This window comes from Globicephala melas, chromosome 4 (genome assembly GCF_963455315.2).
Source record: "Globicephala melas chromosome 4, mGloMel1.2, whole genome shotgun sequence".
NCBI classification, from domain to species: Eukaryota; Metazoa; Chordata; class Mammalia; order Artiodactyla; family Delphinidae; genus Globicephala; species Globicephala melas.
Window position 1 is genome coordinate 5,356,260 of NC_083317.1, and position 26,614 is coordinate 5,382,873.

At 43.6% G+C, this 26,614-nt stretch overlaps 1 protein-coding gene across 5 annotated transcripts in view; it reads left to right on the forward strand.

Moving 5' to 3' along the window:
• The window catches only part of DSCAM (DS cell adhesion molecule), a 752,061-nt gene that overhangs the window by 672,939 nt on the left and 52,508 nt on the right, over nucleotides 1–26,614 (forward strand). For 4 of the 5 annotated variants that reach the window (XM_030835449.2, XM_060297784.1, XM_060297782.1 and 1 more), the window contains exons 21-26: nucleotides 10,966–11,119; nucleotides 17,186–17,303; nucleotides 18,562–18,725; nucleotides 20,487–20,585; nucleotides 23,433–23,621; nucleotides 25,206–25,496. In XM_030835449.2, coding sequence (XP_030691309.1) covers nucleotides 10,966–11,119; nucleotides 17,186–17,303; nucleotides 18,562–18,725; nucleotides 20,487–20,585; nucleotides 23,433–23,621; nucleotides 25,206–25,496 — 1,015 coding nt within the window. Of the gene's footprint in view, nucleotides 1–10,965; nucleotides 11,120–17,185; nucleotides 17,304–18,557; nucleotides 18,726–20,486; nucleotides 20,586–23,432; nucleotides 23,622–25,205; nucleotides 25,497–26,614 lie in introns of those variants that run through there. The other variant, XM_060297785.1, reaches the window with a different exon arrangement.

Here is a 26,614-nt window from a genome sequence, read left to right on the forward strand (position 1 = left end):
CTTGGTCTGATACAGACATGGGGTACTATTTAAGGAAATAAATGGCTTCAGATCGTTTTCAATTAAGAAGTAAGAATGGCTATTTTTTTCCCAAAACTATATATTATACCTCTATTACATTTATTACCTAGAACAGCCTTTCTCACAATTTCTTTCTTATATTGTGAGAAGTTATGTAATGCTAAACCAGTTCTTTTGTGCAAAATTTGTTGAATAGCTGATAGCAATCAAGTTAAATTAATAAAGCCTTTTTACAGAGAGATCATTTGTATGGCAGATGGTATGACAACAGGGAAAGGATAAGACAAAACTGTGCTAAATGGAGGTGATTTTGTTTGAAAGAGAGTGGGAAATATAAGCATCCTGTAATGTCAGTCTGTCTATTGGGACAATGCCCTGATTCTAAACAATAGCATGGAGAAACTAGTTTCTTTCATGCCTTTTCTGCATATCAACTTTAATTCACTTGCAGAACATTATAACAATAATTTTTGTATTTGGGAGACCCAAATTAAAATATTTTATATTTGGAAGTCTTTCTTAAAAGTAGCCCATAGCCATTTATATAATAGCCGATAGAGTGATCTTGGTAAAGTACAGAGGAAACCACCAAAATTGACTAAGATAAAACAAGTAGCTTTAATATGCTATTATTTCTATGAGAGCTGGCCATCTTAGTCTATTTCATTAGGAAGATCTTTGTGCTGTATTATCTTCTTCTAGAGATGAAAATAATGAAATAAAATGGAAATCAGATCAAAATGTATTATACATAGAAATCTTAAAAGAGATAAATCTTAAATTGATCCAGCTAACTGTTTATTCTTCATGTAACTGAGGCTCCTTCTCTGCCACTAAACAGAAAGATTTTACATGCTCTGAAAGAGTCATTGCCCTATAATTAAAAGAGCTATCATTTTGTTTATTCTGCTTTGGAGGTTTTTTTAATCACTGCTGTGAACATTCTATCTCTGAAATCATAGCATTCAATTTTTTTAAAAAAATAGGATGTTAATAATTAGATGTTAAAACTTTTTCAAGTACCATATTTCTTTGATAGAATTAGTGTTTCATTAAAAACTTACTTGAAATTTTTTAAAGTGGAATTCTGTTTATATCCATCAGAAATGCTGAATAATTTGATCTGAGCAGCCTGTGACTCCATAGTCATCCTCTACACGTATTTTTCTGTTGTGCTCAAATAAATTATAGGTCATTATTAAAGTCACTAAGACAACAGACATTTCCTCAGTCCATTCCAAAGAGTGGTTAGTGGGTCCCAACCCTGCAACGTTCTAGCCTAGGATCCCTGGGGGATAAGTGGAGGGCGGAGGGTGAGGCAAGGCCCACTCAGAGAGCCTGAAGCATCCATGGGGGAGTGATGGTAAGAACATACAAGATTATAATCCAAAGGGCACTCTAGGATTGACCCCATACTAGGACACAAAGCAAGCCTCAACATATTTAAGAGTATGGGAATTATTTCAAACATCTTTTCTGACCACACAGGCATGTAATTAGAAATCAACCACAGAAAAGAAATGAGAAAAAAACGATTACATGGAGACTAATCCAAAGGGCAATAATGATAAGGACCCTAAGGGACATATAAACAAAGGGAAAATATAACACCTGATTGAGGGGATTAAAGAAGGCTTTACAAGTCCATCTGTTCAGCTAAATAGTGTAAGAGATTTGAAAATGGATTCAGCCACTATTGGGTAAACATCCAGTTTTATAGAAATTACTAAAGAGCATTTAAAGTAGCTCATTGTGGCTAATTTTATCTTATTTACTGGTTAAAAAGTATCTTAGGCATGAAAGGAAAAACAATACACCAGCATCCCAAGACAATAATTCTGGAGTGAAAGTAGGACTGGAAGATGCTGTTCCTCGCCTTTTCATGGGGTGATATTAAAGCACTAGGATAAGACTAACCTAAGCAACCTTCACATCATTTTGAGGAGGATACTATTGAGTTCCTCAGAAATGCATGACTCCACCCCCCAGACCTAAAGCCATAACACAGAAAGGCAGAACACTGGAAATGTGAGCTCTCTGGCTTGGGTGTCGAAAGGTGAATATCGTTAGCTGTATTTTCCACTCTGGGTACAATTTTAGGGAGGCAAGCATGTCAGAAGCCTTGTAAAAACTTGCTATAAATTTTTTTTAAAACAAATGCATGAAGTTCCCATTTATTTTCCTAGGCATTTTACAAATGTGAATTCATGTCCTTGGCTATGACAGGGATAGTTTTAGGAAGGGAATTCAAATGATTTTATTTCTAGATTTTAGTAGGAATTTGTCAGTTGCCTTATTTTAATTTTTCCTCCGTTTGCCAAACCATGGTTATAACTCCTTCCTTGACGAGCAAACTTACCTTATAATCTATACAATGGAATTGAATTCAATAAATGTCTATGAATTCAAACTCAGCAACTATTTATGAGCTTTTATTATTACTAGGCATGGTATTAAGAGCATCTGCACAGCCCAAAGGAAAGATCTGTAGTCCAGCGAGCTTGTATGACTGGCCCCAGATGTCCTGTACCTGGTGTCAAGCCTCATCGTACACATATTTCTAATCACATCAGCCTCCACACTTCCAGTGCAATGGTGTTGGCAATACCCCAACTACCTCCCAGAGCAAAGACCCATGAACATTTGATTTGAAGTACGATATTTAGCTCAATAGATAAACTACTTACACATTTTATAATTTAAGTGTGTGTCTTGAAAGAATACCGAAGTCTTCCCTCAAGAAAACTATGGACTGTCCCTGTTGCGTGACACCAGCTAAAGAGAACAACCCTGTTCTTCTTATTCAACAATCTCTGATGGACCAAGAAATACATAACTCGGCTGCCACTTGGAGGATTGCAACTGAAGAGTGATTAATTAACAATCAATGTCAGTTAACTCTGGATTCTGATAGAATCAGCATGTTTAAATACTTTTTAGATGAGAATGAACAACCTTTTCTCAAATGGCTAACAGGAATTTATGATGGGCGCAGAACATTGGCCACCCCAATCCACAAATGCCCTGTCTGCTCCATCATGCTGGCACTGACCAGAATTAGAAATGAGCTGTGGGGCAGAATTTCCCATCAAGAACCAACCATACACAAGTCATATACCTGGCATCAGAGCTTTCTTCATGTTGCTTGGTTTTGTATTCCCACAGGTCATGAAGTAACACAAGCCTTCCCTTAAAACAAAGGTTTAGCCCAACTATAGTAATCCATTCAAGCTTAATTCATATTGTAGGAATAATAAAATCTTCTAGAATGGCTAATATCTCTGTCCTGACTCTGAAAATGATGAGACTAGAGAGTTAAAGATCTACCAGAAGAAAATTAAATATTTAGATATTTAAATATAGAGAAAAGTGTCTTTCTCCCCCTCCCCATAAATTTCTCCTTTTGACAAATTTGATTCATTCATCCCTGAGAAACTACACTGGGAGTTTGTCTTTCTTTATGCTACCATTTCCTATCTTGTTGCCCTTAGAGTGTAGCTCTGCTTTGTTATTTTCTATTCTATTTTCCATTCTATCCCTCCATGCTCATTTAATGCTTCAAAGCCTTTGAAGGATCAGCCTAGCTGAAGTATCAGGAAAAATCCAGAAGTAAAATCAATCCCTCTCACTGAGGATTCCCAGTATTGGGGAGGTAATATCACACAATGGAATGCAGGTAGAAATTGGCAAGTCAGTTTAAACATGATTCAATCCTTGTGTTGGAAAATCTGGTATCCAATAAAAAGAAAATTAAGGAAATGTAAATATAATCAATGCTATTATACATCATATAAAATTTTAAGGAAAATGTTCCATAAGGAAGTAATACTCATCCTCCCTCTTTCCCAGAACAAACATGTTTGGCTGAGCATTGAGAAGGGCTTAAACAAATAGATTTGCTTCACTACCCTGAATGGGTTTCTGATTAACCTTTTTCCCATTTAGCTCTTTTTCTCTTACCTGTTGCCACCTCTTGAATTTGTTAGCAGTGGTTGAATTTTGCACCATCTATGGATAAGTAATGCTGTTTAAAATAAATATTATATAATTTTCAGTACCCCCCTCTATTGGAGACATCTCATACCTGCGGGCATCCCTCTGGAGACAGCTAGCCTTGCTCTCCCTCACAGCGTCCACGTGTGAGCATCCTTAACCAAGCACCTGCAAGTGACAGCTAGTCCTAGCACAGCCTTCTCTGCTTTCGTGAGCAGGGCTAGCCTTTAACCTTCTCAAATGTGACTCACCTCTCTCTACGGTGAGTTCAAAGGCCCCTACCGCCCATAGGTGAGAATGTACACAGACATCTCTCAACAAAAATATCCTATTCTTGACTCAGCTTCTTACGGGACCCAGAGATAAGTGACGGTCGGAACATTAGAATCAGAAATCCCTGCATAGGTGGTCTCACATTTTTGTAAGGAAAGAAAGTACTGGCGCCTTTGGGACTATTCTCACCTCTTAAGGACACTGCTAAAACTTCATGATAACAGGAAAAGTCACATTTAATATCCAGTTACATATATAACAAAGAAAACGAATCAACTCTTCAATTATTTAAATTGTTCAGTCAATTTTCTTCTTGCCCTGCTACTGAGACCAAAAAACTGGTGCCCAATTTTATGGCAGTCATCAGGGGAGCATAGTGGCAGCACCAGTGCAACCAATTTTCCCAAATAACCAGTAGGAACCCCTGAATAGCTTGACTCTAATTTTCTATCCTAATCCTTAGAGAAAGGTCATTCCAACTGGGGGAAGTTTTTATAAATAAACCTCTTTTACTTCAACTTTTGGTTAGTCTTCTCTGTAAATGGTGAAACAGATATTGTTGCATAAGAAATCATAGTTTTATTGATTTTAGCTATGCTTCAGGTAATTTTCAGGTATGTTTCAGGTAAAAACTAACTAAATAAGGGCCAATTGTAGCTTATAGACAGGATAGTGATTGAGCTTTAACTAAGGACTCTGCACTCTTCATGGAAAATTTTGTAAATATATTTTAAAGCTCTGTTGAAGCTGAATGTTCAGTAAGCGCAATTGTTATAATTTGCACATCATAAGCTTTGTAAAATTAATTTGGCAACAACATTGCCTTCGAACATTACAGAACACAAGTACACATAGTCTTGGGATTGTCTTCTTGGTTTTCCAGGAAACAAGTCAAATTCCCTCTGAACTTCTAAAGGAATTAATGTTCCCCATGATTTTCTATCGCGGAGTCAGGCTGGTATGCATAAGGGGATGGGGGTTGGGTGGCTAAAGTGGGGCAAGTGGAGTACAGATGCACAGATGCACCCTAGCACGTATGCACATCTGAGCACTCTGTGCAAGGGTCCCATAGTCTCCCTTTAATCATCTGCACTAGGTATCTGTATGTTAAATATTTGACAATGGGAAATTCTCTGACATTATATTTTGTTGAGAGAGCATAGGTTTTATGACAATGAGGAGGTATATTAACACTTGTGTCCCCTGTTTAATTGCAGAGCTGGGGCTGCAGCTTATGCAGCCTCGTGACCTACATGAGGTTTACTTTACAGCTCACAAGGGTAAAAGTAAGCTCTTCACGTGTTTGATTGCTTGCAATTGGCAGCATGGGGTGTGAGGAAGCAGCATTGGACTTGAATCAGAAGCCCTGAGCTTGAGTCTCTGATCACCCTTGTCTGGCACAGTGACCTCAGTGAGTCAGTTACTCTGGACTTTAGTTTCCCTACAATATGGATAGGCTGAGAATTTTCCAGATCTTTAAGTTCTAGTTCCTTTTGGGTTATCAATTCCTTCTTCAATTTATGTCTCTCTTCTCAACTTTACTACCACTGTCAGTAGGAACCAACACTTTGTTAAGACATCTCCTCTGCTAAACATCCAATTTCATCACTTGCAGGTTCTACCTTCCACAAAATACTAGAACATGACCACAATTCAGCCAGGTTCTTTGTCACTTTGTAACAAGGATTGCCTTTTCTCCATTGTCCAATAACATGTTCCTGATTTCCATCTGAGACCTCACTAAAATGGCCTTTACCATCCGCATTTCTACCAGCATTCTGCTCATTATTATTTGCGTATTCTCTAAGACTGAGACTTTTCCCTCAGCTCTCCTCTTTTCTTTCTGAGCTCTCACCAGAATCACCTTTGGCGAACACCTCATGGCAATCTCAGCTTGTTCTATCATCAGCCTCAAAACTCCTCCAGCCTCTACCCATTTCAAAGCCACTTCCACATGTTTAGGTATTTATTACAGCAGCACCCCATTTCTCAGTACTAATTTCTGTGTTTGTCTGCCTGGACTGCTATTTTGTTATTAAGTTCAGAGATGTTTAGGATTGTTGTGTCCTCTTGATGAATTGATCCCTTTATCATTATAAAATTACTTTCTTTATCACTGGTAATATTCTCTGCCCATAAATCTACTTTGTCTGATACTAATATAGCCATTGCAACTTTCTTTTGATTGGTGTTAGCCTGGGATAGATTTTCTGTCCTTTTATTTTTGACCTACTTGTATTTTTATATTTGAAAAGCATTTTTTGTTGGCAGCATATAGTTAGGTATTACTTTTATATCCAGTCTCAAAATCTCTGCTTTTAATTAGGATTTTAGATCATTTACACTTAAAATAATTATAGGTATATCGACGTAGGTTTAAATCTATAATCTTGCTACTTTTTTATTGTCCTATTTGTTTCCTCCTTACTCCTTTTTAGACTTCTTTGGATCAACTGAATATTTTTTATAATTCTATTTTATTTTCTGTTGTCTCATTAGTTTTATTTTACTCTTATTTTGTAACTTTAGTGGTTTCTTTGGGATTAATGCATATCCCTTTTCATTCTACATTCAAGTGATATTATGTACTTCACGTACAGTTTGAGAGCCTTACAGTACCATGCTTCCATTTTTTTTTCCCTTCCTAATATTTGTGCAATTGTTTTCATACATTTTACTTTTATATATTTTATGGACCCCACACTATATTTTTATTATCTTTTAATTATCAATTATCTTTTAATGAGATGTAAATAATAAAAGATCATATGTATTTATTTACATTGTTACCATTTCTGGTATGTTACATTCCTTTGTGTAAGCTTATATTTCTACCTGGTATCATTTTTCTTCTGCCTGAAGAACTTTCTTTAACATTTCTTGTAGTGTGGCTCTGCTGATGATTAATTCTTTCAGCTTTTTCTATATTTGAAAAAGTCTTTTAATCTCTTTCATTTTAAAATATGTTTGTTGAATATAGAATTCTAGGTTGACTTTTTTCTTTCAAAACTTTGAAACTGTTGTTCCACTGTCTTCCTACTTGGTGTCTTAGTCAGCGTGGGCTGTTATGACAAAAATGCCATAGATTGGGTGCTTTTAAGCAACAGAGGCTTATTTCTCACAGTTCTGAAGGCTAGAAATCTGAGATTATGGTACCATCATGGTAGGTAAGAGCCCTCTTCCCGGTTGCAAATTCCTCATTGTATTCTTACATGGCAGAAGGGGGCAAGGGAGGTCTCTTGGGCCTCTTTTATAAGGGCGCTGATCCCATGGGTGCCCTTCACCTCCCAAAAGCCACACCTTGGGAGTGTGGTTTCAGTATATGAATTTAGGGGGGACATTCAGACTATAGCACTTGGATTGTTTTTGACAAGAAGTCTGAGACATCTTTATTTTTGTGCCTGCATATATAATATGTCTTTTCTCTGGCTACTTGTAAGATTTTCTCCCTATCACTGGTTTTGAGCAATTTGATTATGATGTGCTTTGGTGTGGTTTTCTTCATATTTTTGTGGCTGGGTTTTATTGGGATTTTTGGTTTTCTGGGTTTATAGTTTTCATCAAATTTGGAAAATTTTCAGCCACTATTTCTTCAAATGTTTTTTCTATCCTGCCTCTTTTAGTGATTCCAATTACACATATGTTAAGCTGCTTGATGTTGTTCCGTAGCTCACGAATGCTGTGTTAAATTTTGTATTCTCTTTTATCTCTGTGTTCCACCTATTAATATATCTTCAAGTTCACTAACCTTTTTTTTTTCCTGCAAGATCTCATCTGCTAATAATCTAATCCAGTGTATTTTTCATCTCACATATTGTAATTTCATCTCAAGTTTGACTTAGGTCTTTTTATATCATTCATGTATCTATTTAGATTTTTTAATATCTGGTTATAATACAATTATAATAACAGTTTTAATGCCCTTGTCTGCTAAATCTAATATCTGTGTCAATTATGGGTCAATTTTTTTTTTTTTTTTTTTTGGTGGTACGTGGGCCTCTCACTGCTGTGGCCTCTCCCGTTGCAGAGCACAGGCTCCAGACACGCAGGCTCAGCGGCATGGCTCACGGGCCCAGCCACTCCGCGGCATGTGGGATCTTCCTGGACCGGGGCACGAACCCGTGTCCCCTGCATTGGCAGGTGGACTCTCAACCACTGCGCCACCAGGGAAGCCCTATGGGTCAATTTTGATTGATTAAATTTTATTTTTTTCACGAGTCCTTTTTTCTTATTTGTTTCTTTGCATTTCTGGATTTTTTTTTTTTTTTTTTTTTTTTTTTTGCCTCTGAGTCCTTGTGGGATTTATTATTATTATTATTATTATTATTATTATTACTATTATTCAAACAGAAATTCACAAAAATTATAATCATCCTTGTGGAATTTTTTATAGCAGCTTTTTAAAAATTTATTTTATTGAAGTATAGTTGATTTAAAGTGTTGTGTTTGCTGGGTCATATGGTAGTACAGAGTGAAGTAAGTCAGAAAGAGAAAAACAAATACCATATGCTAACATATATGGAATCTAAACAAAAAAAAGTTTCTGAAGAACCTAGGGGCAGGGAGGAATAAAGACGCAGACATAGAGAATGGACTTGAGGACACGGGGATGGGGGGAAGGGGGGGAAGGGTAAGCTGGGACGAAGTGAGAGAGTGGCATGGACATATATACACTACCAAATGTAAAAGAGATAGCTAGTGGGAAGCAGCCACATAGCACAGGGAGATCAGCTCGGTGCTTTGTGTCCACCTAGAGGGGTGGGACAGGGAGGGTGGGAGGGAGACGCAAGAGGGAGGGGATGTGGGGATATATGTATATGTATAGCTGATTCATTTTGTTATACAACAGGAACTAACACAACAGTGTAAAGCAATTATACTCCAATAAAGATGTTAAAAAAGGTGTTAATTTCTGCTGTACAGCAAAGTGATTCAGTTATACATATATATATTATTTTTCATATTCTTTTCCATTATGGTTTATCACAGGATATTGAATATAGTTCCCTTTTTGTTTATCCATTCTATATATACTAGTTTGCATCTGCTAATCCCCAACTCCCAATCCATCCCTCCCCCACACCCCTCTCCCTTGGCAACCACCAAATCTGTTCTCTATGTCTGTGAGTCTGTTTCATAGATAAGTTCACATGTGTCCTATTTTTAGATTCCACATATGATATCAATCATATGGTATTTGTCTTTCTCTTTCTGACTTACTTCACTTAGTATGATAATCTCTAGCTCCATCCATTATAATAGCTTTTATGAGTTATAATTCACATACCATGAAATTCATGCTTTGAGAGTATACAATTCAGTGGCTTTTAGAATATTCAGAGAGTTGCACGATCCCCATCATTATCTAATTTTAGAACATTCATAATCCCCCCCAGAAAAACCCATACCCAATAGCAATCTATCCCCGGTCCTCCTCTCTCCCACCCTGCCCCTGGCAACCACTAATCTACTTTCTGTCTCTGGGGATTTGCCTATTCTGGACATTTCATACAAGGTAACCATAAGTGTATAGTTTCTTGTGATTGGCTTCTTTCACTTAGTATAATGTTTTCAAGACCCATCCAAGTTAAGCATGTATTGGTACTTCATTTTTTCTATTGCTGAATAATCCTCCATTGTTTGGATGCAAAACATTTTATCTGTTCACAAGTTGCTAGATAGTTGGGTTATTCACATCTAGAAAATTTTTATTGAATGCCAAACATTGTGACTTTTACCTTACAGGGTACTGGATATTTTTATTCCTGTAAAATTTTTGACTTTTATTCTTAGATGCAGTTCAGTTCCTTGATGACAGTTTGATCTTTATGAATCTTGCGTTTAATATTTGTTAGGCGATACCAGTATGGTGTTCAGTCTAGGGCTAATTATTCCCCACCACCAAGGTAAGACCCTTAGGCACTATGTCCAATGGTCCCATGGATCTCGAGGGCCTCCAATCTGGCTGGTGGGAGCAGGCACTATTCCCAGCCCTGCGTGAAAGCTGAGCACCGGGACGTCCAATCCTTTCAGGTGATTCTTTCCCTGGCCTCAGATAGTTTCTCCTCATGCACACATCTGCTCAGCTGAAGACCCAGTGGGACTCTCTTCAGATTCTCCATGTAGCTGTCTTCCCGGTGCTCTGTCTTGGGGACTCCAGCCCCCTTCCAGGCTCTCAGCTCTGTCTCCTTGACTCAGGGAGGCTGCTGGACTCTTCCTGGGTTCCCTTCTCTGTGCCATGGCCTGGCAACTCTCACAAAAATGTAGCAACCCTGCAACTGTTGGCCTCACCTCATTTATTTCCCATATTTCAGGGAGATGATCACTCTCCTTCATTACCTGATGTGCAATGCCTTTGAAGTTGTTTCCTATATTTTGTGTGTTCTTTGGTTGTCTCGGGTAGAATGGTCCATCTGGTTCTTGTTATTCCACCCCAGCACAAAACAGCCGTGCCATGACCCATAATGTAAAGGGTTAAATTACTCATTGGTGGCTGTCATAGCTGCTGCATAGACAAATTCAGACTATGTAGATATTGCAGATCCAGCCTTTTAGAGAGGGATGAGAGGTGGCTTTTGTTTCTTATAACAGATAATGTGTTAATAAGCATTCCTTTAGGAGATCCATTTGTGCCATTGGCCTCCTTGAATGTGGGAACATTTATGTCTCCTCTCACAGGTGATCAGCGAGTTTGAAGCCTCTCCTGACTCATTTTCCTACAGAATTCCTAACCTGAGTCGGAATCGGCAGTACAGCGTCTGGGTGGTGGCCGTGACCTCAGCCGGGAGAGGCAACAGCAGTGAAATCATCACAGTGGAGCCAGTAGCTAAAGGTATGCCACCCATTATGGTAAGGGCCTCATTGCCTGTGACTGTTCGACTGGTTTTAAGTCACTATTCTCTCTGAAATAAAGCTTAAAATGCCCTAAAGATCAAGTAAACCAGAATACCATGTGTTATCACATTTCAGCCCAAGAAATAGATTTGCTGCTAGCTGGCACTGGGCTTTTGTGCAAATCAGGAAAGCATCCTCCTAAGGATGAGTGGCTTTACAACTTCCAGTGCCTTGAGGGAAATTAGGAAAAAGAGCCCCCATTCACCCCTTTGGGTAGGTGAAAATCACTGCATAACAGCTTCCCAAGCAAGTTCTAGTATCTTCAAAATCAGGTCTGGTGCTTCTTAAAGAGAAATGTCTATGTTTTGGTCTATGGAATTTAGAGCCCTATGAATGTAAGACAATCATTAGTTCTTCTTCTATTCATGAAATGCTGTATACAAAGACCTTAAGGAACAAAAGGACGTTTGTCTTAGGAAGAAAAAGTTCCTAAAAGTGAATATAATATCTTCACGTTGAAATGTTAAATCTGGCCCTAAAAAGCACGTATAGACACAGAATTATTCCACTTATTCTACTTCTGGTCATTGCTAGCATGTGGCGGTTAGAGTCCCCCTAAATTCGCCCTTGTCATGAATAAATGCATTTACCTCACAATTCCAGGCCGATAGGAGTTGTCCCGGGTTTGGGAATACGCCACATTGGCAGTTTATTACTCATAAGGCTTCTACGTGCCTGAAAGAGAAAATAAACATTCCAAGATTCCAACTTGCCCTCTAAGAGTGCTTGATAACGTGCTGGTAATGTGACAGCTAAGAAAGAGGCAGAATAAAGTGGTGAAGGAAAAAGAGAGTGGTGTCACATTGTGAACATACGTTCAAATAGGAAATAAGTGTATTGTTGGTGAGGAATATAAATGGTGGATTTTTTTTGTCTCTTGTACTGTTTGATCATAATATCCAGCCACCCCCAACATACACTTTCTAATGCTTAGAAAACAGTGATTATCAAAGGGCATCAGGACTGTGGGATTTAAAACAAAGAAATGCAACATATGATGTAGGGTTAGAGATAGCCTCACCTCTTCTGTACTCTTGTTCATTCAATGTTACGTCTCCAGACCCAGCCAGGAATGGCTTGGCTAAGGTAGAGGGCAAACAACTGGAAAGTGGCTACTTCCACGGGAATAGGACTTGTCTGGGGGTAGTGGGTGCCATTTGGTCATTTAATAAATCATTTTGAGCGCTTAGTGTATGTCAGGCATTATGCTAGCAGTACAGGGGTGATTTTGTCAAGAGAGCCTGACTGCTGTAGCAAACAATCCTGTAAGTGTCAGTGACTTAACCTGATAACCCAGACCAAAACAGATGTTTCTGGACTGGGTGGCTTTCCTGGGTGGCTCATTCCACATGGTGACTCAGGGATCCTGGCCTCTTCCACCTTGTGATTTGAGATCCTGGGTCCTTTATTTCCAGCCATGTAGATGGAGAAAGAGAGCATGGAGTCTCATAAAGAAGGTTTTCACCGGCCAGATGTGGACGTGTTTACTTCATTTTTACCCATATTCCATTGTATAGAATGAAACATGGGTCGCACCTAATTTCAGAGCAGAGCTTGGAGATGAAGCCAGGCTGAATGTCCAGAATGAAAAGGAAACAGGGTGCGGTGAGCACACAGGAGTCTCTTCTAAGGATTAGAAGAGACGTGTTTACTCTCTGCCCTCGTGGAGCTCAAAATCGGGTGGGGACACAATCAACAAAGCAACACAAATATACATGTATAATTGCAAACGTCAATAAATGCTTTAGAGAACCCACTTTGGAACAGACCCCACTTAGAGCCTTGGCCACCCAAGGACAAGTAAATGCAGTTACGTGGCAAGGGAAGAAGATGCGTCCCAGTGTTCAAAGGCCTCCAGTCTAGGAAGAGTTACGTGTGTCGGAGGTCTGGATGCTGGACCCGTGGGTCTGGGGAGGGGGCAGTGGTCTCAGGAGAGCCGGGGGGAAGGCAAAGGCCTGGCGGGGCTGGGCCTTCAAGGCTGTGTTAAGGATTTCAGACTCGACTCTAAGCAAAATGGAAAGACACTGTGGAGTCTGAGCCAGAGGAGGGACGTGATCCTATCTTTGTGTGTGCACGTGGATTAAGATGTCTTCTTAGAACAGCTTTAGGTTTACGGAGAAATTGTGATGCTAGTAAATAGAGTTGTGCACTTCACGTCAGGTTTCTCCATCGCTGACATCTTCCATCAGTAGGTGTACTCGTGACAACTAATGGCAGGTGTGTTTGAAGACCATGCTGATGTCTATATCCTGAGTGGATCACAGGGAGGTAAAGGTGGGAAACACAGGAGGCCAGACAGGAGCCCGAGCAGCCAGGCAGTGTGGCCTGGGCTAGCGTGGTAGCAGAGGGGCCTGAAAGGTGTGTCCTGGGTGTAGAAGTGATGGGACTCAGTGGACGATATGCGGGGGACAGGGGGAGAGCCGGAACGAACAAGCAAATCTAGCGCGCGTTGTTGTAGGTGGTGGTGTCATGTACTGGAGAGGATGACCGTGGAGGAAGGGGTTTGTGAGGCAGGTGAAAGGATGTGGGGACATTTTGGACACATCCAGTCTGATGTGACTGAGAGCCATCCACTGGAGATCCTGTGCCATTGGGCGAGTCCTGACTCTTCAGAGACATCTGGCAGGAGGCAGAGAAGGAGTGGGGTTGGCACCCAGGCACCCCTCACACCTGGGCTGGGGAGAGCCCACCTGGACCACAGAGGGAGGCGCAGAGTCAGGTCCAGGGGTAGCTGGAAGCACATGTCGGCTTGCACTGGGGAGGGAGAGGCCCGGGAGCTGGCAAAGAAGAGGGTGTCAGGCCAGACAGGCAGGGGCAGGACCAGGAGGGCGACGTCGGGAATTCGGCAGAGATGCTGCTGCCGGGATACCAAGGGAAGCAAGACTGGCAGTGCCCTTGGGTCTGGCCACACAGGGGACCTCAGGGACCTTCCAGAGAGCATTTGTGGTGGGGCTCGAGGACCGGGTGACAGGAGAAAGTGGATGGGAGGTGGGGCAGCAGAGGGACTGAGCAGAACATTCTCTAAACGTACATCACCAGGAAGAAGTGACAGGAAGGAGAAGCGGGAGCGAGGGCAGGGTCTCACCCCAGGCAAGACTCTGGTTTCTGAGGTTTACCGTGTCAGCTGCAGAGCACGCCGTGTGGCCGTGGGAAGACTCCGTGGACAGGGAGGGGTGGGTAATACAAGACAAGGAGCCAACGGCCGTGGGATGAGCTTTGGAGAAGGAAACACAAGGGGGTTTTGAGATCCAGTGGCAGGAAATGCGAAGCTCCCGGCTGGGGTCTTCCAGTTTCTGTATCAAGTATCAGGCAGTTTGGGGCTGTGAAGGAAGGACCAGAAGTTTGAGAAAAGAAGGGACAACAGGAAGTCATCATTGCAGAGAAGCGGGAGGAAACTTACTAACGAAACTGACACTGGCTGGGAGAGTGGAGAAGCCAGGTGAGGTTGGTGACTGTAAATCGACGGGGGTTCCCAGGTTCCCGGGTACGTGGATTTCTCCAGAAATGTTCAGCTTCTCATGCTTAAATGGGATTCACCCAGAGTTAGGGTTGATCTCCATGGGTTTTCCAGAAAGGGGCTGAGCTAGGGAACACCTCCGGGGTGGAGCAGACATCCGGCTGGCAGGCACCACCCAGGAGCCCCAGACCCTGGCAAACCATAAACCGTAAGGGCCGAAAGGTCCAAGCTGGACAGACGGGGCCACCCGCAGGCTGAGGAAGCTGGTGCCGCTTGTTTTGCAGTTGTCGGAAGATAAAGGCGGGCTGGCAGCCGTGGCAGATCTGGGGGGTCCAAAAATCCAGGGTAAAGTTCAGGAAGAGGGGCTGCTGCTTTGGTGGAGGGAGCAGCAGAATGAAACCACACACCCAGTCCTGGGGGAACGGCATCCTGGGAAGGAGCCCAGGGCCGGGGCTGGGGCGTGGGGGGCAGACCCAGAGCACATGGCCCGTGGCTGGAGCAGCACAGGAGCTGGGAGGGGTGTCCAGGTTGCTCGTGGGCTACGGTTTCTCATCAGAATCACCTGAGGTGCTTGTTCAAAGACAGACCCCCGGAGCCCACCCAAGGTCTGCCGCATCACAGAGCCAGAGTAGGAGTCTGCATTTTTAGCAAAGATGCTAGCTAATTCTCTCGCCCGCTCCAGTCTGCTTCGTCTTAGAATTTCAGAGTAGGATCCTGTGAATTCCAACTTCCACCAACGGACATTAATTCTAGAAAGCGGCTGTGCTGGGCTTGAAGATGAAGTGGTTTTAGCCAGTGTTTTTCAAAAGCCTAGTGGAAAACCACTCATGAGTCCTGGAATTAAGTTTAGGCGTTACAGCCGGCGTATTAAAGAACTAAAATGAAATAGAGTCAAATGGGCTAGACTAGCTAGGCTTGAAAAGAAAGTAGAAAATATCAGAATGCATCATACACAGTACGCATGAATGTGTGGAACTTTTCTACGTATCTGTGTTTTCACTCACACACATTAGGTGTGCAGCTTCTGGGATTCAATGGCAAATATATTTCTTACAGGGGGAGGGGCTGTTAGAAAGCTTGAAAGCCCCCCAACTCTAGCTGGGTTTCCCTAATCACCCCCATTTTGCTGCAAGGATATTCCTCATCATAAAAGGATGGTCTGAAGGGTTTGAAAGGGAAAATGCCAAACTTCCAATGTCAGAAATCCGAGGCTACCTGCCCGGGATATTTTTGTTACCGTGATAGAAAATCAGAAAGGTCAGTAAGTGATAAAGCGGGCTCTGCCCCGGAATACTCCATTTCCAGGTGAAGGGTGCTATCCGTGAGCCACCTCGGAAGACCCTTCTCTAAGGAGGAAGAGCTGCAACTTCCCCTGCAGGCAGGGAACGTTGCTTCAGACACATGGGTGGCTTTTGCTCTAACAACAGAAGTCAGAGCTGTCTGGCAGACCTCAGTGATGAAAGCTTTGTGCTCTAGACCAGGCTCTGGGAACTCCACCTTTCCTGGCATTCCAGCACTCTCCTGAGAAGTCTTCTCCCCACATCTGCTGGCCAGTCTCAACCCTCAAGCCCAAAATGGTGCAGGGGTGCCAACACTGGTCCCATCTTTATGGCTCCATCATCAGATTGGAGCTGCCTTCCACCGGTGGGCTCCTTGTCTGTGCATCCAGATGGGCTGAGCTTCTAGAGAGTGGCCCAGAAAGCAGTGTCCCAGTGAAAGGCAAAGACCGGGCACATCATTCAACCTCTGGAGGACTCGTATCTTGGCGTCTCTGTCAGCTTCTGTGTCTCACCCAAGAAAGTGGCACTAGGAGCCTGTCAGTACAGGGCCCCTCTGGTCTCCAAGGAGGCCCCTGCTGACATGGGGCTGCCCTGGGCTTTTTCCTCTCCACTTCCTGGGCCCTGCAGCCACTTTGGGATTGTACCAGGGCCCATGTCCCCAGGAGATGCCCCTGTTCCAGCATCTGAATCACTGCCCCAAGCAAATGGTGGCTCTTCAAGAGAGGCCAGTCTGGAAATGTTTGTTTTCCTTAACGTTTGTGCTGAAGATCGAGCTGATATAATAAAGTCGGGAAAGTACCACAAAATCGATAAATAGAAGTCGTTACAGTGTTACTTCTTCCCGTCTTGGGACTTCATGTTTTGTTTTGTCTATTCTCTCAGATATTACGAGTATGTTTTAATGTGCAGTTTTGGGTGTTGAGAGAAATTGCTTAATAAGCGCTTTGAAAAATAACTGGGCTCATAGAAAGCACATCTTGGAGCTGCTGGGCTTACGAAGCCCCAAGTGCTTCATTTGGGTCCTTGTGGTTTAGTCAGTACAAGGGGATAAAATGCTACAATAGGGGTTTTCGGCAGTTTGCATGTTCATACAATGAACATCCCTTAGATGCGCTCTGATACCAAGAATAGTGTCGGCAGGTGTGACATTGATTGGCAGAGATACACTCTCCTTTCTGGGGTGTTGCTGGCTTGGGGAGGATCGCCTTGGCCTCTGTGTAGATGACTCTGTGTAGTTACTGGGCTTCTGCTCTGTTTGGTGGTTCAGCTCCCGCACGAATCCTGACCTTCAGTGGCACGGTGACTACTCCATGGATGAAAGACATCGCCTTGCCTTGTAAAGCTGTTGGGGACCCTTCTCCTGCGGTAAAGTGGATGAAAGACAGGTAACCAGTAACCCAATGTATGCCCTCAGTACATCAGGCACACCGTGCTGAGTCTGGTGGTCTAATTTTGTGTATTTACACTCTTGAAAGCTCCAGGAAAACTACCCACTCTTCTGCGATAGAGAGGAAGCTGGTTGAGGGCGGTGGCGGAAGAATCTCAGCTTTAACACTAAAAGGATCTGATCTATCTTGTCAATTCTCTAAAAATTCTGAGCTTTACATTCATAAGACCATGCTTCCGAGGAGAATAGTCTAGCCAGCCCAGTAATCTCCGTGGAAGCTTCCTGTACCTTATCATGAAAATCTCCTGTATATCTGAGATGAACGTACCCAAAGTGACTGGAGAATTAGCACTTATCTCTTCTCCTTCCAAGATAATGGACCAGTTAACACTAACTCAAATGCTCTGAGAAATAACTTTAAGAAATGGAATGCATTAAGACTTAGCTAATATAAAATCTGGTTTTCCGTGCTCAGTAGGAATTATTACAACAACAGCAGATGAGATGGAAGGGAGGAAATGGGTGAGATGGATTCTGTTCGTGTAACTTTTTTAAGTAACTTTATTCAGAGACAGAAATTAAGATGTAAATAAAGCGCTGGGAATTCACTGATGAGCCTAGAGATTTGGTATAAAACTGTTTCGGAAGAGTTCCTATTTTCAAACAAAGAGGCTTAAAAGACACAAACTATTGAAGTGATGGTCTTGTCCCAGCGACCACTTTCTCATCTCTTTTAAGTCAGTTAATACGAAGGAAATAAGTAAGCTCCCGAGGTCCGGTGGCATTCCACTGGATGTGGGGATGACCACAGATGTCGCCAAGGGAACTCTCTTTATACGAAAGTCAGCTCATCACCCTCTTGGCATACCACCGTTCATTTCTTATGTCAAAATCATTAACAACTGTAACTTTAAGCGAATCTACAAGCGACCCCAAAATTTAGTTGTCCCTGTCTGATCTGGTCAAAATGACACGTCTGCCCACAGAAGCAATTCCCATTGGGATACGACAAGCATTGACCTATGCAGCCAGTAGCCAGGACTTCACACGGACCTCGCTTCAACACAGCACTTTTTACAAAGGACAAAACTCAGCTATGTGACTGTTTCTGTCATATAATCATCGTTTAGTTCTTCCTCAATATAACCTTCCAGATGGGTTGTTTGCTTCAGAAAGAGTGTTTATGCTTTTCCCCAACCTCAGCTAACTTGGATTGTAATTTCTTTAATCTGTGCCTTTTTCTTCCCGTGAGGTAGTAACGGGACACCCAGCCTCGTAACGGTTGATGGGCGGAGAAGCGTCTTCAGCAACGGCAGCTTCGTCATCCGGACGGTGAAGGCGGAAGATTCTGGATATTACAGTTGCATCGCCAATAACAACTGGGGATCAGATGAAATTATTCTAAATTTACAAGTACAAGGTACCACGTTTTGGGACTCTTTCTGATGCTTCTTTTTGTATGTATCCCTGTGTGCAAAGAGTGAACAAATTTAAAAATCAGCCTTTATAAAGAGCTAATTGCTACTTTCATATTACAAAAACTTGGATGTTCATTTTGGAGAATATAATTAAACAAATCAAAGTAAATAAAAAGCATTCATAACCTGAGAGATAACACTGTTTACATTTTTTCACGTAGGGAGCCTAGTCTCATTTGTCTTTAGGTGTGCATTGCTGAAAAAGCCCTTCTTTTTTTTTTTTTTTTTTTTTTTTTTTTGTGGTACACGGGCCTTTCACTGTTGTGGCCTCTCCCGTTGCGGAGCACAGGCTCCGGACGCACAGGCTCAGCAGCCATGGCTCATGGGCCCAGCTGCTCCGCGGCATGTGGGATCTTCCCGGACTGTGGCACGATCCCATGTCCCCTGCATCGGCAGGTGGACTCTCAACCACTGCACCACCAGGGAAGCCCTGAAAAAGCCCTTCTTAATGATGTCCACTGAGGTGTTTTATGAATGCTAATTAACTGAATTGTCATATGCAACGTATATGAAAAGGACACAAACTAAAACTCTGTAGGGCATTAATGTTTAATTGTGTATTTAATACAGTGTATGTAATTTTTCTTGATATCATACACCAAAAGTACATGACAAATTTAAGATTGTCAAATTAAAATCATGTGTAAAATCCCAGATGGCCACTGATTGGGTTCAAATTTAGATGCACAGTGATATTTTATTATTAGAAAAAATCGAAGTGTAACGTCTCCGGATTTAAGTGCTATCACATTAGTAAATCACAGCAAGTAAAAAATAAAACCAATGTTGTCCTCAATGGGAGGGGAGGGAAGGGGAAGAACTATATATTTTTTTTAAATAATGCAAAATTGATCTGGAATTTCAAGTAACTTGAATTCAGGAGATTTCAGGGCATTTTTGGAGATAGACACTATATGATGACTCTAAAGAGATGAATCCATTTTTCATGGCTTTGGGTTAATATATCAGGCTTCTCTTGGAGGAAAAGAGAAGGGCATTTTATGAGAAGGTTTCTATATAATTTGGATAACCTTTCTAAACTTTTCAGTATTGCTGTCTGCAGAGCTAATCCAAAATATGACTGAGGCCCATTGATTAGAAGTATGTATTCTTCAAACCTTGTATGACTATTCAAGTTTTTGTGCTGCCACTCAATGGCACACCTTTGAGTTCAGAGCTAAGTGTGTGTGTGTGTGTGTGTGTGTGTGTGTGTTGCCTCTTGAGCAGGGGAGTACGTGAAATAGTGGACATTTTTGCAGTTTTTTTCCCACTAGCCAGGCTTCCTCTCCCCCTTTCATATCGCTGAGAACTGAAAAGCTAAGTGAGTGACATTTATCTTTCTCACTTGAACCACGGCTGAACTTTAGAGTAAAATAATGCATGGATCCTTAGTAAGTTCACAGAAGATTTCGGTTAGTGGTGAGCAACTCAGAAATGTAAGGAATCGGCGAGGGAATGAGGAAATAAATCCAAGTAGAAATGTGGTTGACTTTTCTTTAAATAATAGGATCGTTCTCTTCTATCTCTTTAGCCCAGGATTTCAACTAAATAGACGTTTTGACAGAAGTGAATTGCGTATTTTGTCAACCTGAAACACTTATTTAATAAATGGCTGTTAAAAAATCATTTGGTAAATGACTGTTACAGAAGACTGAAGACGTGAACAACTAATTCTTGTTTTCTAAAAACTGTTTCCTCCCTAGTTCCACCAGATCAGCCTCGGCTTACAGTTTCCAAAACCACCTCTTCCTCCATCACCCTTTCATGGCTTCCTGGGGACAACGGAGGCAGTTCTATCAGAGGTAATGAGAGACAGGTGGCCCACAACAGTTGACTCATTGTCATCATCCACGGGCAGATAAGGGACACATATTTATCAAGTAACCGTTATGTGTTAGTTTCTTTCTCCCACAAACTCATCATGTAATTAATTCTTCCATTACCTATGCAAAAAACCACACATCTATTTTTATGGTATTTGTTGAAACTCACCCATTCATCCAAGGAATCCCATTCATAAGATGAGTATCATGCATGCAATATGAGTGAAATATTAACACATGCAAAAAAAAAGAGAGAAAAAACAAATGTGGTCATCTCTTCCCCCAAGATGCTACATTGTGCTTCTTCCCCATGTTGTCAACGCTGTACCATCCATTCAGGTACTCAGAGCGTCAGTTAAGTAACCACAGTGACTGTTCTGACTTAGAAAGTACTGAAAGATGGGAAGCGGTCTATTTGCACAAAGCTTTTGCAATTAGCACAGAGTAGCAAAGAATTAAGGGAGTTTCTACTGAAGGAATGAGTTAGCGTGATGATCCCAGCCTAAGTGGCATTGGGAGAACATTCTGAGCAAGTGGTAGACTAAGGGGAGGGAGAGAACCCAGAGGAGACTGAGGTTGCACGGGGTTAAGGAGCCGCGGGACAAAAGGGGTCGTAGAGCAGGTGGGAAAGGATAACGGATAGAGTTCTGCCGGCAGAGGACATCCTTCTTCTGAGAGAGGAGGAAGGCGAGAAGACAACAGGAAATACAGGGGCGTGTTAGGGTGAGGCCAGTGGTGTCTGGAGCCATCTCCCTCCAGCCCATGAGAGCACGTTTCCACCCCTCTTCTCAACTTTGCCCTCGGTGACCACGGCCCGGCTGGGGATATTTACACACTGCAGAAATCAGAAATGCTACCCATCAGGGCTTTTTTTTTTTTTTCCCAAGAGCCAGTTGTTAAACATTGATTAGCACTCCACTGGGCAAAGGGGAAGATCTTTCTTTTTTTGGCAAAGAGAAAGGTGAGATTATTTTTTTTGAATAATTGGATGATTAGGGGTGAGGATGTGTTTGTGGGCTTGAGGAGAGGGAACGATTTGTAACAGCTGCCGTGGGAAATGCACAGGGAGTCACTAATCAAGAAACGAAGCCATTGCTAAGCGTGAGCAAGGCCCCAGCTGCAGAGGAATGGCACAAAGTGTAGGGGTCACAGTTACCACGGTTTAATGAGTCGCTCGAGTGATCTCAGACAGTGGGGCAGAAAAGTGGATCACGGGTCAGCAAATCTGGTGACCGGCAGGGTAAGTGCGGTGAGGAGTCACAAGAGTGAGTGAAACCAGGCTCCTGATTGAAATGGTCTACCAGAGGTTCTAGGCTAGGTGGAGAAGCATTTTATGAAAAAAAAAATGGGACACCGAGGCAGGAGTCCAAGGGACCCTAGGACTCCAGGCTCAGAGGAAAGGAAGTCTTGGTTCTATAAGTGTGAGATCGTGGGAGAGGCAGTACAGGAAGGGTGTCGGAGCAGAAGGTCTTAGAGTTGAAGCCAACTTTAGTAATGAAGGGATTCCAGGCAAAGGCGACTAGGGGTCCTTGAAGCACAGGGGTGGCCAAAGCCATTGACACGGGGGTTCCCATCTCCAAGAGCTAGAAAAGCTGCCTAGAAGTGGTTTAGATGAAGAAAATGAGAAGGAAAGTACAATCCCCCCACGCGTAGGGCACCAGGGAGGTGGCGAAGTCGGGATAGGATGGGGGAGCTGACCCAGATGCATCACTCACATGTCAGGCTCTGAGAGGGCTGTCAGGACTGCAGATCGGGAACACAGAAGGGAAAATGAGACTGAGGAGGGAGGAGGGACCCCAAGGCTGCAGGGGACCGGAGGGGAGGGAAGCAGGAAGCCAGTGGGATGGTACTGACCATGGCTGCAGAAGGAGGGCATCAGAGATGGGTGATCTCATGAGAGGCACATGGAAAACACTGACTGCTCCCAGCTGGGGGTTCAGGGGCTCTGTAGCTTGGGGGTGAGATGTGCTTTCGTCACTGGTGTCAAAAATGGAATTCCATGGGCAGGAGGGAGGATGCCAGTGTGCTGGTGTAAGGACACGATGCATCAGGCAGGCCAGTCCTGGGCTGCCTGGATGTGAACATTTAGGAGACAAGGACAGAGCAGACAGGATACGTTTTCCCCAGGAAGGCGGCTGGGGTGACAGGGATGAAGGTGTAACAGGGAGGGATGTCTCTGTGATCACAGGAGTGCAGGCTTCAGATTCTGGCGGTAGGATTTGAATCTTGCTTATAAGACCCTAGAGCAGTCACCTAACCTCTCCGGACCTCAGTCTCTTCGTCAGCACTGCGGAGATCATAATTACTAATCCACAGGGTTACGCGAGGTGATGTGAGTAACGGGCTGTGGACAATGTCTGGCACAGTCATTGTGGACTGGGAGGGCTTGGCTGAGAAGATTCCTACCCCCGCTGATAACTTACCCCTTTTCCAGAGCTTTGGTTCTCTTAAAAAGAACCCAGCTTCAGACCATGCCCATCCCCAGGCATTCGGCACGTGTGCTCGTAAGGTCAGATATTTAGAGATTCAGTATCCATTCCCTGCTGCCCAGTTACACCTTTTAAAGGGAATGGGCAGAAAGTGGTTTTATCTTCAGCACGCTATCCAGCAATCCCACCGTAGTAACGTCTGGCGTGGCCCAAATACCTCATAATCAATATATCATCACAGTACTTCTCCCAGCCTGGGTTCAGTCTCCTGGAGTCAGCAAGAGCTCAGGTGTTCCCTTCCAGAGATGTGCAAATTCTGAGAACGCATCCCATGCAGGGTGCAAACTTCTGATAGAAAGCAAATAACGCTCTTCGGAATATTTCTTGTTTTCTGAAGGTTACATATTGCAGTACTCTGAGGATAACAGTGAGCAGTGGGGAAGTTTTCCCATCAGCCCAAGCGAACGTTCTTACCGCCTGGAAAATCTGAAATGTGGGACTTGGTACAAGTTCACTCTTACTGCACAAAATGGAGTGGGACCCGGGCGCATAAGTGAAATCATAGAAGCGAAAACATTAGGAAAAGGTATGTAAGCCTTCTTAGTTTCTAGATTTCCTGTTTTCCAAATCAAAGGGGAGACTGGGATCAGAAAAGATGCATCATACATTTACACGTTTGTGAGTTTGAACTTTGTTATTCCCCAGATGGATTTGGCAGTGTTACAGGGTATTGAAAGAGATGGCCAGTCCATACAGAATATTCTGGTTCTCTCTTTTCATTATTTCATTTGCAGTTTAAAGGAAGAGTGTCCGCAGATATAGAAAACAGACTTATGGTTCCCAAAGGGGAAAAGTGAGGCGGAGAGATAAATTAGGTGTTTGGGATGAACAGATACACACACAACTGTACACAGAATAGATAATCAACAAGGCCCTACTGTAGAGCACCGGGAACTCTACTCAATATTTTGTAATACCCTATAAGGGAAAAGAATCTGAAAAATAATAGATAGATTGATATATGTATAGTTGAATCACTTTGCTGCACACCTGAAACTAGCACAACATTGTACATCAACTATACTTCAATAAAAATAAATAAATATATTAAAAAAGAGTGTCATTTGAGAATCAAGGGCTTTGGTGCCGACAGAAAGTTCCCAGGCTGAGTAGTCGTGAAATGTGCTCTTTGCCCTCTCACCTTCTTCGGGGGTGACCTTCTCCCTTAGTCACCTCACCCCCTTCCACCTATAACTGTCACATTGTCTCACAGGCCCCACTTTCCAGGTGAGAAGTCACTGGGGTAGACTGTGAACCTTGAGTGTGAGTTGGTTTTTCCTCTGAAAATGGACCTTCAGGGAGGCGAACCCCAGGGCAGTGATGTTCAGGGGTGAAATTTGCAGCTCAGAAACACCAGCAGGAGGGAGGGACATGGCTGCACGTGAGTGCACATGAGGGGGCGGAGAGAGGGTCTTCGTAGGTTTCCTCACTGCTGACTCTCATCCAGTGGTGTGGACGGGATGGCAGGAGAGCGAGAGATTCGAAAGTGAAGGCGTTATTTGGATGCGACACCTGAGTTTTGGATAACGTGTACCAGGGTTCAGATGATGAGGGGTTGATTTATGCAGAAATATACCCACTGGGTCCCTGGGCTCCAGTGAGTGTGAGCCGCTTGCATAGCAAGGATGCCCATGAGTACTTCCCAAATCCAAGTCTGACTTCTCTTGAGTCAGGTCCCTGAATGGACACGGGTCAGCCCAGCACATCACAGTGGTTCCTTCAAAACCACTCAAGGAGGGTCAGTCCCTCAGAGCTACCGGGGAGGCTGCATCCTGGGCTTAAGTTCTCAGTTTTGTCTACCAAATAAAACATAATTCTCAACTTAAAAAAAAAAAACATTCAAGGAAGCGCATACATGAGAATAGCTTTGTTCTTCAGGGTACTAACGCTAAGATTCACAAAAACAACCTCTACCCACCCAGAGTTCCCCTTCACACCTGGGGAACATGGGTCCGTAAGATCCCTATAAATAGTGGACAAGCAGCCCATGACCCAGACTTGGACTGAGCCCCTCGCCTGTGGCGAAAGCAGCCCAAGGGAAACGTGGGACGACCCTGGTGGCCTTCACTCGTGTGCCCTGTGGCTGACGCCCCTGTGCCCTCTCCCGCAGAGCCCCAGTTCTCGAAGGAGCAGGAACTCTTCGCCAGCATCAACACCACACGCGTGAGGCTGAACCTCATCGGCTGGAATGACGGCGGCTGCCCCATCACCTCCTTCACACTCGAGTACAGACCCTTCGGGACCACGGTCTGGACCACGGCTCAGCGGACCTCTCTCTCCAAGTCATACATCCTGTACGACCTGCAGGAAGCCACGTGGTATGAGCTGCAGATGAGGGTGTGCAACAGCGCTGGCTGTGCCGAGAAGCAGGCCAACTTCGCCACGCTCAACTACGACGGCAGTAAGCTGGCCGGCTGGCCTCCCTTCTGCATCTCGGGATGTGTGCCCGTGCTCGCCGTCCCTCCCCCATCTGACATCCATCATCGGCGCAGTGGGGCTCGACCCCGCCGATCCCCTTAGGCTTTGGGGCCTTTCAGTCTGCTGCCCCCAGGGCTCCCTAGACCAGGCACCCACGTGACCTTGGCTGTGTTCCAGGAAGGAGGGACGGAGGGCCCGCAGGCAGCTCGTTAGGGAGTCTCGGGGCAGGAGTGACCTCTCCTGGGGCTGAAGGCTTCTGTGCCACGTGGTTGTGTGCTTGGTCATGACTGTGAGCTAACATTGCTTTTGTTGTCTCCCTCCCCTCCTCCCACCCCATCCCAATCCACATAACAGCTTTCTTTTTTGCTCTCATTTAGCCCTTCAACTGCATGTGCAAAAACAGTCTTCCATCAGTAAAGGAGCTTATGTTAGTCTCTGAGCAGAAATAGAGGCACTGATGGAAATACAATAATGTCATGGGATGTTAGTAGACACACACACACACACACACACACACACACACACATATATGCACACATGCACGCAATTGGCATGGGCTTTCTAAAAACCAGGTGAGGTATCTTGTGATGTTTAGTTGACTGAAAATAAGTGATAGAAATTTTCATCCTTTTTTGCTCCAACTAGTATAAGGGCCATTTCTTGATGTTGAACAAATGCCAAGCCCAGTGAAGCTAAAAGGGTGGCGTGACATTGACCGTTCTGCAGTCAGGAAACTTCAGAAAGTCCTAACTGGCAGCAAGTTGATGCTGATTTCTGCAGCCTTGCAGTGATTTTCACTCGGGGAAAGGCAGGGTTGAATTAGGTGCTGTGATCACAGGGTAAAACTGGCCGCCATTCATCAGACAGTTTGGAGCTCCGGGCTTAGCTCCCTCAGAGACCCTGTCCAGTGTCCACCTGTCGGGCCGGACCACAGTGCTGATGACTTACCCAGAAAGTCTCCGCCAGAGCTAACACCCCAATACTCTATTCTTCACTAGTCAGGCTGAGGGGTGTTCGCTCCTCTGCTTACGTGCACTTGGGATCTCGCTTAATCAATACTCTGGCAGGAACTTCCCTGGAGTGCAGGTTCTCCTGTTCTAA